Source organism: Astyanax mexicanus, unplaced genomic scaffold (genome assembly GCF_023375975.1).
Source record: "Astyanax mexicanus isolate ESR-SI-001 unplaced genomic scaffold, AstMex3_surface scaffold_38, whole genome shotgun sequence".
Taxonomy (NCBI): domain Eukaryota; kingdom Metazoa; phylum Chordata; class Actinopteri; order Characiformes; family Acestrorhamphidae; genus Astyanax; species Astyanax mexicanus.
In genome coordinates, this window is record NW_026040048.1 from 1,395,768 (window position 1) to 1,410,647 (window position 14,880).

The 14,880-nt window shown below is 38.2% G+C and overlaps 2 protein-coding genes across 2 annotated transcripts in view; both read right to left on the minus strand.

Moving 5' to 3' along the window:
• Window positions 1-4,712, minus strand: part of LOC125780395 (histone acetyltransferase p300-like) — a 47,736-nt gene extending 43,024 nt beyond the window's left edge. Inside the window, exon 1 of the mRNA XM_049473512.1 lies at window positions 2,480-4,712. Coding sequence (XP_049329469.1) covers window positions 2,480-2,573 — 94 coding nt within the window. The 5' untranslated portion in view covers window positions 2,574-4,712. The remainder of the gene's footprint in view (window positions 1-2,479) is intronic.
• A 2,379-nt stretch (window positions 4,713-7,091) lies between these two features.
• The window catches only part of LOC103032825 (X-prolyl aminopeptidase 3, mitochondrial), a 37,385-nt gene continuing 29,596 nt past the window's right edge, over window positions 7,092-14,880 (minus strand). Inside the window, exons 9-10 of the mRNA XM_022682936.2 lie at window positions 10,078-10,198; window positions 7,092-7,676 (exon numbers count right to left, since the gene is read on the minus strand). Of these exons, the coding sequence (XP_022538657.2) occupies window positions 7,507-7,676; window positions 10,078-10,198 (291 nt within the window). The 3' untranslated portion in view covers window positions 7,092-7,506. The remainder of the gene's footprint in view (window positions 7,677-10,077; window positions 10,199-14,880) is intronic.

Below are 14,880 nucleotides of genomic sequence, written 5' to 3' on the forward strand. Positions count from 1 at the left end.
AGACCCCTTTTGTTTTTGAATCAGTTTTTCTGATTTTGCTAGTTATAGGCATATGTTTGAGTAAACTGAACACTGTTGTTTTATTCTATAAGCTATGAACATTTTTCCCAAATTCCAAATAAAAATATTGTCATTTAGAGCATTTATTTGCAGAAAATGAGAAATGGTTGAATTAACAAAAAAGATGCAGAGCTTTCAGACCTTAAATAATGCAAAGAAGAAAAGTTCATATTCAAGTTGTAAGAGCTCAGAAATCAATATTTGGTGGAAAAAGCTTGGTTTTTAATAACAGTTTTAATGCATCTTACACACTGCTTTTGGATAACTTTATGCCACTTCTGGTGCAAAAATTCAAGCAGTTCAGCTTGGTTTGATGGCTTGTGATCATCCATCTTTATTTTGATTATATTCCAAAGGTTTTCAATTTGGTAAAATCAAAGAAAATACTTTTTAAGTTGCCCCCTTTTTTCCAGAGCTGTATGTGTGGAGTCTCCTGATTGAATGTGGATGTGATGATTTCTGCGTAAGTCTCTTCTCTGTTTACACAGACAATTCCGTAGCAGTTCCCTGAGGTACCAATTCATGATCAATTTACTTACTGCTGTCCCATGATTTCTGGGACTTTTGCAGTATACATAAAACTGACATGGTAAGTGCATTTCAATAATGCTGAACATCTAGCTTTTAAATCTGTGACAAACAGAGTAACAAACAGAGACAAAATAGAGTAAATAATCTTAATTTAAGATGCACATAAACTAGTTTATTACAAAGCATGGTCACATTGTTTTTTTGTTTTTGTTTTTATCTATGCTGAATTATCTTTTGTGTAGGGATATTGAATACTTTGATGTTATTTGCAGTTAATTGTCTGTTATAGTATATAGCTAGTCAGGATGAGATTATTATAACACAAAAGAGCCAAAGTGATGTATGTGTCACAAACCCTTCAAAATATGCATAATATTCATTAAAGCACTTTATTCATTATTTAAAATCATTAAGTCCCTAAGTGACATATACTCAATATTCTGAGATCATCACTGCAGGATACTGTGTGAATGTGTTCATCTACCTCACCTTATTTATGGAAAGTAAAAGTGCTGAGATAAAACTAGCTGCTTCTAGAAAGTGTTTATTTTTGTTTCTATCATTTAAATGCTTGAATTACAGTGTTACGTCTGGATTTTAGCTTTAAAATATTAAACAATGAGCTAATGAGCTGCTCACTAAATTACGTTAATCTGATTCAATTTTGAACTTGATATTAATATTTAAAAATAAGACAAGGCAAGATTTTAAGGATGTTAAATTGAACTTGGTAGGCTTTCTTTGCTTCGCAACAAAATATAATAGTTACATTTGTTCCCATTACAATATTAGAACAATACAACATTAAAACAATTGAAAACATTTAATACTAATGAATGATTGATTTAATTTTAACAAAATTTTAGAGACACCAAGACAGAATAGTTAGTTATCTTAGTTTACAGTGATGATAAATGAAAGCATTCGTCTAAATATCCAATTTAGCCATCTAGCTTACAAGTTCCCCTTACAGAAACGTAACCTAGCTAGCTGAGCTAGATTATTACACCAAATGCTAACTTTATATATTCAAAATTCTGCAAGAATTTAAAAGTGTTTAACCCTAATTAAGCTTAATATTCTCTGCAATTAAATATATGTTGTGAGTGAACTTAACATTAACCCTGTTGTATTTTTCGACAGGAAAACGTTAAATAGACTTTTTAAAATCAGCCCAGTGAACACACGGGCTTAAAAAAATCTTAATCTTGTGAAAATATACGTGCACATAAAGGCTCACACGCTGGTAGTTTCCTTGTTTTTAACCTCATTTTATGGCATTTTGCCTCAACGCTAAAAAAAAAAAAAAAACAAGGCAATAATGGGAAGGCTAGGTTTAGCTATCTAGCTAACAGGTTAGCAGCCAAGCTAATAAAAAAACACAAAGCCAATTAGCTAGCTTTAGCATGCTGCTAGCGGTCTGTAACTATGCGCTTTCAGGACAACAAACCTAAATTAGCCAGTTAGCTAACATTTAAAACATGGACAAGTAGTTAATTTTACTCAAGTTAGGCGCAGATAAGCGTTTAGAAGTGTGTGTAAGGGAATTAATTCGCTTAAATGTGCAGGAAAATAAAGCAAGGAGATCAATGGTAGCCAATTCAGGTCCAGAAACTATAAATCCGTGCCCTGATTTTGTTCCGACTGCCTGGGCAGCTCTGCTGCAGCTATCCGTCTATAACAGGTCAGAGCAGTCCGAGCAAAATCCTGGAGCGGAACTCAAGCTACTGGATCTGGATTCGCAAACTGAAAGGAAAATAAGGCTGAAAACAAGGCTAGCTCGCTAGTTTAGCTGGGAAAGAGCAGTCAGCCACTGATGAATGGAGCCGGGCCTGGCTGCTGGAGAAAATATATAAAGAGAAATGGTTTAAAAAGGTTTTATTCTTACCGTTTCCATCGCTTGCAGACACGGAGAGAGCCGGTGAAGAGAGTTTAGGCCTCTTGGCTGAAGGCGGACCGGAGTCCAAAACATTATCGGCCATATTTTTCCTCCACAAACGACTATTAATGCAAATAGCTACATCCACAGAGGATAGTTGAGAGGAGGAGTGCGCTCAGGATGTCCCTTTTCCCTTTTCTACAAAGTCTTGAGACTTTTTGTTTTGTTTTATTCCCTTTTTTGAGAGACGCAGGAGCAGATAACGAAAAAAAATAATTTTAAGTTCCCTTTCTCCTCACTTCAGCTCTGGACGCATGGAACAACAAGATGAGCAAGTAGAGTCTGAGAAGTCTCCCCTGGCTCTGACGTGATTTAAAGCAAATCCCGGTGTTCTGGAGAAGTTCTGCAGAAGGAAAACTGGAAGCAGTTCATTTAAAAGGCGCTGTGTGCACTCATGTAGCTTCATGAGCGACGGAGACCTGGTGATGCGACCTCTCCTCCAAGGCCGGATCCTGGATCTTCAGTGCCATAGCTTGCTGTGCAGCAGCTTTGAGGAGTCGTACGAATTGCAAAAATGGCAGCAACAAAACTTTTAACTCTCTTTGAGTTGGAAAGATCTCCTTCTCATGCAGTGCTTATGAAAACGCCCAGGATCCAGAAATCCTCCATTTGCATTGGGTCTCCATTGCAGTCAGTAAAGCTCCTAATTCCCAACATGATGCTTGCTTGTGGTGGTGTGCAATGGGTTCCTCTAGACCTAGAGGTCTCCTCCTCATCAATACTGCGATTTCCCCTCCACACGGGCAGCTTAAATTGCTACACTAGATAATAAATAAGCGTTCACCTTAACCGATATATGCACACACAATGCGTGTATGTGCATATGAATGCATGCACAATCCCAAACCTTTAAATATGTGGATGTTCCTGCTGCACAAAACTAGCTAACTAACTAGCTACACTACTACTTTAACACAGCAGCGTTGACAGCACTGCTGTGTACACTTTAACAAATGGTTGAAATAGTTTGGGATGGTAAAAAGTTGATGGTGGTGTTGGTAATCCTGCTCAATATTTTTTGTTGTTGTTTTTAGAGAAGTAGTGTTTTGTGACCAAAGATCAAAAAGTGACTAGCTAAGGAGATGTGCAGGCCCTACAACTAGAGCTAACCTAACTGGGCATGTATGTAGATATGCATGCATGCACCACAGATCGTGCCCTTCCAAATGATCCAAAAACATAAAATCTTTGCAGAAACATGAAATGAGAATAGAGGATAGGTAGCTAGTTAAATCTCCCTCTCTCTGCCCACTCCAGAATGTGCACTCAAATGAACACAAATGCACGTCCAAGTTCACGCGTGCAAAGGAATCATTTCAGGTCAAGAAGAAAGATAGATAGATGGATGGGTGGAAGAAGGATGGATGACTTGTCAGGACCAGGTCCAGGTTTTAGATGTGCACCCTTTTCAAAGCGAGAAAGATAAGTAGAGAGAGATTGCACTGCTGTAAGTGCAGAGGCTGAACACTGGGAGGAGGTGGGTTCTCCTCAGATGAGCACTGATTGATTTGCAGTGGTAAATGAAGGAAATCCTCCTGAGAGAAGCTGAAAATAAGGATGGTGGTGATGCTGGGAAGGAGAATAATGGCACTAAACGAGAGTCGCGGCTGCCTGCGTTAGTTAGTTGGTTAACCTAAGCTAGCTTGGAGAGCAGAGCAGCAGCAGAGCCTCCCATCCCAGCCCCTCTCTCACTCTCTCTCTCAGACCGAGGGCTCCACAGAAAGCTCGCTCTCTCTCTCCCAGGCTTTGTGATGCTCTGAACCCGCCTGCATTTCTCCTCTCCAGCCTCTCTCGGCTCGTCTCTCCCCGCTCCTCCACGTTCTCGGTGAGGAAGGCGGCCGGCTGTGTTGTTCTCCGCCCGTTTTCCTCCTCTCCTCCGCTTCTCGTGACCCAGTCTTCTCCTGCTCGAGTGAAATAAATCTCGCACTCGGCACCTTCTTCTCCTTTTCTCTCCCCCCTCTTCCGCCTCTCCGTCAAAGCGCCTCCGACGATTTTTCTCCTCGGTATCACGAGAGGGTCTTTTCCTCCATCTCTCGGCGGCTTTCTCTCCTCCTAGCTCGGTTCGGGTGTGTGTGGTTTTCCCCCGTTGTTTTCCCCCCTTTTCTCCGCCGTGCTGCCGTCGCGCTCCCTCGCTCTCCGCTGCCTCCTTCGCTCTGCCCTGCACTAACAAAATGGCGGCTTGTTGTTTCTACTCCTTTACCGTGGGGGGGAGGAGGAGGTACAGCAGCAGCAGCAGCAGCACAGCTACACAGAGAAAAGGGGGAGAACAGGGGGAGCTGGAGCTGGGATTTCCTCACTCTTTCACACTTTCAAGAGGACAGAGGTTTTATGTATTTATATATTTAGTAAAAAAATATATATATACCTATTAATTAATTTAATAAATTATTTATTAAATAATTAATTGAAGGTGGTATCCACCCCCAGAAAAAAGAAAAATGTCACTGCAAGGAATAAAAAAAAAGTATAAGAATGCAAAATAAATAATATTAATAATAAAAAATAAGAATAATGTTAAGAAAAAATAACCCTAAGAATCCCCTGCACATTCATCTATCTATTAATTAATTCATTTATTAATTTATGTATTAATTTATTGAAGGTGGTAGCCACCACCAGAAAAGATATGTCACTGCAAGAAATAAAAAACACATATAAACATCAATGTAAAACTAATAACAATAATATTATTAATAAAAATATTAATCATCAGTTTAAAATAATTTAAGAATCCCCTCTGCCTTCATATATCTATTAATTCATTCATTTATTTATGTATTAATTAATTTATTTGTTAGCCTTCTATCACTGGGGTCCTGGGTTCAAGTCCCCATCTGGGTGGAGTTTCTATATTTTTCTTGTGTATATATGGGAGTGTAAGTATGTATGCGTGACTGTATGCCCAGGATTGCTGGGTCAAGTCCTCAGTGCCCAATGCAGTCCTTCAGGTGGATGATTGTTTCCAGTTAGGAATACACTGTGTGCAACTGACTTCTTGTTGCAGACACATGACTGTAAAATATTTAAAACATTTTGTTCTGGAAATCATGTCAGAACTAGTTATATGGAACGTAAAATATTTATCTAAGCATTTGAATGGTTAAATGGTTAGAACAAACCCATAGAAGCAAATAAATCACTTTTAAAATAAGCTAGTTTTATCTCCAGAAATCTGTAAATAAAGTGAGATGAACAAACACAGATTTACACACTGTTCTGTGAGGATGATTTTAGGATGTTCAGTATATGTCACTTAGGAACTTCTTGAGATCAAGTAAAGAACAGTATGCTGTAAGAAACTTTACACAGCTTTTAAAGGGTCTGACACGTATGTCACCATGGGTTCTTTTGGGTTAATGAAGGTGGTAGCAACCCCCTGTAAAAGATGAATGTAACAGCATTAATGCAAAATAATAATCTGTTTAAAATATGTAACCCTAACAATTCGCTTAGTCCCTGATGGCTCCCTTTATTACAGGTCCAGTGTGCTTACCCAAGCAACTCTACAAGCAGCTCTGAGTTTCAAGTATTTAATTCTTTTCATTTATTTTAGTGAAAAAGAAATTATTTTTTTTAAATTTTGTAATCGTTATCTATTTTCATTTACACACCACACAATCAGATTTTCAGGAAAATTGAAAAAATATATATTTTCTTTGTTTTTATTTTAATTGCCTTTTTTTGCAAAGTGTAACAAAAGTAAGTTGGACTATCATCATATTTTAGTTACAAGATGCAAAAAATTATAAATTCTGTTTGCAAAAGCATAAATTAAATAATATAAATTGGAACACTGGATAAAACCCTGTTTCTTCTTTACTTCAATAGTTGGGAAAAAATAAATAATGAAGTTTTACACCCAATTTCTATTTTCAAATTTAGCCTGAAACGTTCAGAAGATTAGAGATTCAAGTAATTATAAAAATTAACAGATTTTCCCATTTTTTTAAAATAAAAGAAAACAAAGCTTTAAACAGTCATAATATAACCTTTATCTACTAATAGACTTCTGTCCTCAGGTTAGATTTGGGAAATCCACCATGTATAATAAGGCCTGAGTTCACAATGATTTTTAGGATTTTCGACAAAAAAAAAAAAACCTGCCACATACTCACACTGTTTTAAAAAAAACAATCCAAACTAGTTTCAGTTCCACATGTAAGCATGTATGTAAAGAGGCCTCTTAATGGGATTTTGGAAAATCCAGATTTCGCACTTAACGTGGTTAAAGTAAATGTTATAAGTGTTGTACAAAGAATCGTGTTTATAATAGAAATGTGTGATTCTAAATATCCTTTGTAATGTAATGTAAATGTATAAGTTTCTAATAATTTTAAAGTTTCTTCACTCTCTTTCACAAGCTTGGGTCTTTATAGAAACAAAAGTGGTTCATCTATGGCATCTCCCAAAGAACACTTTGTAGCACCTTTAGTATTGAACGTGTACTTAAAGACTGGAAACAACAGGTTAATGCAACGTTTAAACAACCTGGAAGAGTCTTGTGTAAAATCTCAAAATGCTAAAACATAAATAAGGACACTTGTTAGAATGGTGTAAACCATTCTAATGACCAATAATGGGAATTATTATTATTTATTATTTCTAACAGGCAAAAAAACGATTGGCTTATTTATTTGACCAAGACAAAGTTATTCACTCTCGTGCTGCCATCACAGTCATCAATACTGCTAACACATATACACACACACACACACACACACACACACACACACACACACACAAACCCTGCTGATGCACAGTCTCGTTTTCAGCTGCTGACTCCTCAAGTTCTCAGTGTATATTGGCTTTTAAAAACGTCCTAAACGCTCTGCTCTGTATAGCGTTCCTCCTCATTCAAACTGGACGTGCCTAAAGGCAGAAAAGAAAGGAAAGAGTGCTAGAAACGTAGTGCACAAAAGAGGGAAGGTGCAAGTGGAGTTTGTGGTGAACATTAGAGCTTCTGCCCTCCACCCTCATCATTCTCTCTGTGCGCAGGCTCTCTCCACATCCGCCGCTGTTTTTGGTGTGTGTTCGGACAGGATGAGCGGTCCCCCCTCTTCTCGGATCACCACATCATCTTCTATTCGCACCCCAAGACCCCGGAACCTCTCCGGACACGACTCGTCTTCCTCGCTGAAGTAAAGCCCTGTGAACAGTACACATTCAGTACCAGTCAGAAGATTAAATACACCTTCTTATTCAGTCTTTTTTCCCCTACATGATGAATTAATACTAAAGGTATCTAGACTATAAAGGAACACAAAAGGAATCATGTAGTAACTTAAAAGTGTTAAACAAGCCAGAATACTCTGTGAAGCATTTAGGTGACTCTTATCTGGGGAGCTGTTATCTTGTGGTTTCTAAAACTGTTAACTCTGATGAATTTATCCTGTGCAAACGAGGTAACCTTTGATCTTCCTTTTCTGGGGCAGACCTAATGAGGGCCAGTTTCATCATAATGTTTTTGATGGTCTTTGCGACTGCACTTGAGGATACTTTCAAAGTTGTTGACATTTTTCAGATTGACTGACCTTCATTTCTTTATTTAATTGAGTAGTTCTTGCCATAATATGGATTAGAACATTACTCAAATATGGCTATTCACTGTATACCAACTCTACTTCTTCATAACTTTACAACTAATGATATCAAACACATTAAGAGGCAAGAAATTCAAGTAATTAACTCTCGACGAGTTCAGCACAGCTGTTAACTGAAAGACATTCCAAGTGACTCTACCTCATAAAGCTGCACAGATGTTTAAAGCTCTCATCTAAACAAGAGGTGCGTGCTTTGAAGAATCTAAAATATAAAACCTATTCTTGTTTCTTGAACATATATATATATATATATTATTTTTTTAAATAATTCCATATGTTTTTCTTTATTATTAATCTACAATGCAGGACATTTTAAATAATGAAAACAACAACTGAATTTAAGTTGTGTCCAAACTTTTGACTGGTACTGTACATTCACTAGGGGGTCAGAAAACACACTGTATTGTACAAAGCATGTGTGCACTAGGGGGCAGCCTGAGTATATAATATATAATATACTCTATATTTTCAAATATTTATGGAAGCCCCTTATAATTAATACATTTAATTATAAAATGCACACAAACCAGCAGTTTGTCTAGTTCTGTCTAGTACTGCCAGTAGAATAGGACTGTCTGGAGCAGATAAACATGAATCTATTTACACCATATCCAATGCCAGGTGTGGGCTAGCCCCCCTCCAGTATTGAGCTGTAGAGCAGTGATTGTTGGGGATGAGGTGAGATATTAAATCAGCCAACATCCTGATCTTTCTTATCCTCTTGTTTCTGAAACTCAACAAGAGCAGGAAAACCTTGTTTTAATACCCCTGAATTCTGAAGAAACAATGTGGAATGTATGGAATCTCTGTTTGATGGCTGTATGTGGAGCTAGCCAGCAAAAGTGTCCATTAGCTGATGTAATATTAATGTTTTCCTCCAAGTGTGTTAATCTATATTAACACAGGTGAAAGTGGCCAAATCTCATTTTCTGAACAAATCCAATGTTTAATTCCAACTTGTCACACTATCTTTTCATGTGACCCTTATCTGACATTCTTCTGAACACTCTAGCACATGCATGTCAATTACACAGCACAGCAAAGAGAAGTGCTTCACATGAAGTTTCGGTTTCATCCTCGCCAAAATCACAGTAGCTATAAATCCAGTCTAGGCTGCAGTTAGGTTTATCTATGAGAATTCACTCAAGACTCACTGCAACATAAGCATGATATTTAGCCACAGAGAGACAGCCCTTTTTAAACTTCATTTTTAACCTTTTTATTTTTCTTGTAAGGTTTTGTCCTGTGGCTGCACCTTCAGCCATTTCATTAGTAACACTGAGCGGTTGTGACAAAAGTCTTCTAACATTATCGAAATAGAGACATCAGGCTAAATATTTATGGGCCCTGTTACCTCCTTATCCCACCAATAAAAATCATATTTACAGCTTTTGTTGTATTGCTGAAAATAGAGTATGCATTTGGTTTGAATACCCCATATCAAAGTAATACAAACTGAAATGTTAAATTTAAGGTTAATTTTGTTCATTTTAATTTAAGGTTTAATGCTGCACAAATATGACGTTTAAATAGGGATTTAAGCCACATTTACCTGCTGTGTGAATGTAGCCATTAGGGCAATTTATATTTCTTTATATTGCGCCAATCCTCCGCCACAGCCTACATGTCACCACGTACCCTATGGCATAGACTATGCTGTAGATTGAAGCGCAACTCCCTGGAAATGTAACTACATGTTGCGCAACGTGGACAGCTGCAGCTGTGATTGGTCTGCTGTGTCTTGTGCTCCCGCCCACACATTCCCGCCATCGTGGTTTAACCTATAAAGCGACGCAGAGCTCCTGATACACGCATGCAGAAGTATACACACGTTCCGCTGAGTAGCACACTCTCACTGGATACACGTAGACTACGGGGTAGACATTGACACAGAAGTATAAATTGGCCTTTAGTGTCAATGTGAACAGGAATCAGGGATGTACTCACCAGGCTCGATCGTGATGGCCATGCCTGGCTGTAAGGGCTGAGAGCGGGACAGTTCAGGAGTGTCATGGACGTCCATCCCCAAATAATGACCGACATGATGAGGACAGAACCGCCGAGCAGCCTGGGAAGATAAAGAATATACATTTCATATTTAAGGAATAAATAAAAGTACAGATACAACCACAGGTAAAGAGTCCCCCAGACTTACTCAAGATTGCATGTTGCACTATAATAACTTAATATTATAGTGAAACATGCAATCTTGTTTTACTATAATAATTAAACAACATATAAATTAGGTATGAGAACCAATTTAGGCACATTTCGATTGATCAGCTCCAGCTGTTTTACTCTCTTGTAACCACAGTATTCAGAGCACCATTACAGCACATTTTTTCCAAATAAAAAAGCTTAGTTATAGTCTGCAGTGTGGAACTACTTTACAGTGGAGTACAAAAACATAAGATAATATCTGAAATTATAATATATATATATATATACAGTCATATGAAAAAGTTTGGGCTCCCCTATTAATCTTAACCATTTTTAGTTCTAAATATTTGGGTGTTTGCAACAGCCATTTTAGTTTGATATATCTAATAACGGATGGACACAGTAATATTTCAGGATTGAAATTTATTGTACTAACAGAAAATGTGCAATATGCATTAAACCAAAATTTGACCGGTGCAAAAGTATGGGCACCCTTATCATTTTATTGATTTGAATACTCCTAACTACTTTTTACTGACTTACTGAAGCACAAAATTGGTTTGGTAACCTCATTGAGCTTTGAACTTCATAGCCAGGTGTATCCAATCATGAGAAAAGGTATTTAAGGTGGCCAATTGCAAGTTGTTCTCCTATTTGAATCTCCTCTGAAGAGTGGCATCATGGGCTCATCAAAACAACTGTTAAATGATCTAAAAACAAAGATTGTTCAACATAGTTGTTCAGGGGAAGGATACAAAAAGTTGTCTCAGAGATTTAACCTGTCAGTTTCCACTGTGAGGAACATAGTAAGGAAATGGAAGACTACAGGGACAGTTCTTGTTAAGCCCAGAAGTGGCAGGCCAAGAAAAATATCAGAAAGGCAGAGAAGAAGAATGGTGAGAACAGTCAAGGACAATCCACAGACCACCTCCAAAGAGCTGCAGCATCATCTTGCTGCAGATGGTGTCACTGTGCATCGGTCAACAATACAGCGCACTTTACACAAGGAGAAGCTGTATGGGAGAGTGATGCGAAAGAAGCCATTTCTGCAAGCACGCCACAAACAGAGTCGCCTGAGGTGTGCTTTTGCTTTTGCATACCTCAGGCGACTCTGTTTGTGGCATGCTTGCAGAAATGGCTTCTTTCTGAGACAACTTTTTCCCCTGAACAACTATGTTGAACAATCTTTGTTTTTAGATCATTTGAGAGTTGTTTTGATGAGCCCATGATGCCACTCTTCAGAGGAGATTCAAATAGGAGAACAACTTGCAATTGGCCACCTTAAATACCTTTTCTCATGATTGGATACACCTGGCTATGAAGTTCAAACCAATTTTGTGCTGAACTGAAATGGCTGTTTAGCACAAAATTGGTTTGAACTTCATAGCCAGGTGTTAGTGTGTGTTGTGCTGGTACAAATGTGTGTAAAACAGAGCATTTGGGTAATACAAACTATTATATATATATATATATATATATATATATATATATATATATATATATATATATATATATATATATATATAATAGTTTGTATTACCCAAATGCTCTGTTTTACACACAGGCCATAGAAGCCCAAGCCATAGCATATTCACCCACTATAAAAGTTATTTTTAAATCAATAGTTGATGATATTAGTCCAGAATGTGGAGACACACACACACACACACACACACACACACACACACACACACACACACACACACAGGACTGACTTGAGGGAGTTGTCTTCAGTGTTAAGTGAACTAGGAGCCGAATGGTCAGGGAGGAGACTCAGACAGGTCTAAAAGACATTAAAAAGTCTTTACTAAACTGAATAAATCAGTCCAGATTGTCTCATTAGACACAGTCCAGTCACTATATTATGACCACCCCCATCTTTCTACACTCTCCGTCCATTTTTCAGCTCATACAGGATAATTTGTAGTTCTATAATCACAGACTTGTCCTGTACATCCACTTATCTATTTCTCGGCATACTTTACTATTACCCTGTTACCCTGAGCCCACCATAGAGCAGCTATTATTATTTGGGTGGTGGATCATTATTCTTAGCAGTGCAGTGACACTGATTGACGTGGTGGTGTATGAGGTGTTAGTGTGTTGTATCATGGTGGTGGTGGTGGTAGTGGTGTATGAGGTGTTAGTGTGTGTTGTGCTGGTACAAATGGATCAGATACAGCAGTGCTGCTGGAATTTTTTAAACACTGTGTTCAGTCACTGTCCTCCACTCCACTGTAGAGATAAAATCAGAAACAGAAGCTCTGCGTCTGTTGCTGCACAGTTTGTGTGTTGGTCATCCTCTAGTTCCTAATTGCTGCAACACACTAGCCCACCTGACAAGGACAACAATTAAATAATAGCTGCTCTGTTGGGTTTATCTTTTTGGGTCCTGAGCACTGAAGAACAGGGTGAAAGGATGATAATAAAGTAAAATAACAGGATAATAAAGTGCTGAGTAACAGGTAAAGGACTACAGTCTTTAAATATAGAACTACAAACTGTCCTGGATGATCAGTGGAGCTGAAAAAAAAATAGACAGAAAGTATAGAAACAAGGAGGTGGACATAATGTTCTGACTGCAGCATATTTTACCCAAACTGTGGGGCTGCATTACTTATACACTGCCTGGAAAAAATTAAAGATGCCACCAAAAAAAAGATTACACACTGTAATATTTGGTTGGACCGTCTTTAGCTTTGATTGCAGCACACATTCGCTGTGGCATTGTTTCGATAAGCTTCTGCAATGTCACCAGATTAATTTCAATTCAGTGTTGCGTTATTTTTTCACCAAGATTTTGCAGCATTGATTATGGTAGAGTCTGACCACTGCACAAAGTCTTCTTCATCCAGCACATCCCAAAGATTCTCTATAGGGTTAAGGTCTGGACTCTTTGGTATATCATGCTCCCTGAATCACTCTTTCACAATTCCAGCCCCATGAATCCTGACATTGTTATCTTGGAATATTCCCATGTCATCAGGGAAGAAAAAATCTATTGATGGAATAACCTGGTCTATATTCAGTATTTTCAGGTAGTCAGCTGACCGCAATCTTTCAGCACATACTGTTGCTGAACCTAGACCTGACCAACTTCAGCAGCACCAAATTATTTGCTTAGTTAAATCCAGGTGGAGTTTTTTTTTTTGGCCATGGTCATGCGAAGTTTCGGTTTCATCCTCACCAAAATCACAGGTGCTATAAATGAGTCCAGCTTATCAGTAAACATTCACTGAAGCCTCGCTGCAAAAAGAGCATGATTGTTAGCCACAGAGAGCCAGCCCTTTTTATAAACTACATTTTTAACCTTTTTAGTTTCCTTGTATAGCCTTGTCCTGTAGCAGCACATTCAGCCATTTTATTAAGAACACTGAGTGGTTGTGACTAAAGTCTTCTAACATTATTGAAGTAGAGACATCAGTCTAAAAAGTTATGGGCTCTGTTAACACCTGATCCCACTAATTAAACCCAGGTAGTCAGCTGAACTCATTCTTTGAGTACATGCTGTTGCTGAACCTAGACCTGACCAACTGCAGCAACTTCAGATCATTTGCAAAATCCAGGTGGAGACTATGTGATCTTGCATCAGCTCACTATCGGCTTATACTCAGCATTAAGAGACTCAAAGAACAAAATTAAAATAACCTGATTGGGACATCTCTAATTAAAATAAATAAAATGTTTTACTAAACCTAAACAACATAAAATTGTAATGTTTTCACATTAAAGTGTGAATCTCTTGTGAATCTACACCCTACACATCCCTTTCATAAGAGGTTAAGAAAATCATACAGTTATTTTCTACATATTCTACTGCACCTTGTTATCTGAAGTCACATATCTCTATGGGTATTCAGAACAGTAGCTTCCAACCCTTATTCTGAAATCCTCAGGAAGAAAACTCTTCAGGGGATTTAACTCAAACCTAAATCCTACACACCCCATTCAGCAAATCAGGCAGATCTGTGGGCAGTAATTAGCTAGATCAGGTGATGCGCACTGGGGTTGGATGATCCTGTGTCTGCTGGAAGCTGCATCTCCAGGACCAAGGTCTAAGACCACTGATTTAAAATGGTCCACACCTCGCATGTTCAACAGGAAGAATCGTGGGCAGATTTTCACCAAATTACTGGTGATACAGGTACAACTGTCCTACCTGAATTACAGTCTCGAACCTGTTACTCTGTAAACCCTGTAATTTTGGTAATTTCCTCTTCCTACACACTATCTAGGACATCCTCATCACACGCAAATTTTAAGACCACTGGAAGCTAGCGTGCACCTCTCTTCTGAATCACATGAAGCTCAACCACATCATCTCAAACAGCCACTAACAAAACACCTCAACATGCTTGGAGGAGAATAATTTGATAATAATAAAGATAATTTCCAATTTGATTAGACACTGAGTGATAGAGAAAAGATGTAAGATCGTCCTGCCCACCAAGCTAAAACAAGGCTCTCTGGAACTCCTGGTAACGGATGGCTGAGAGATCACTAGTGACTGATCACCTGATGGTAGTGTGACCACTTCAGATCAGGTATACTCAATAGGTGGACTCTAGTCTGGGTCTGGACCTAAATAAA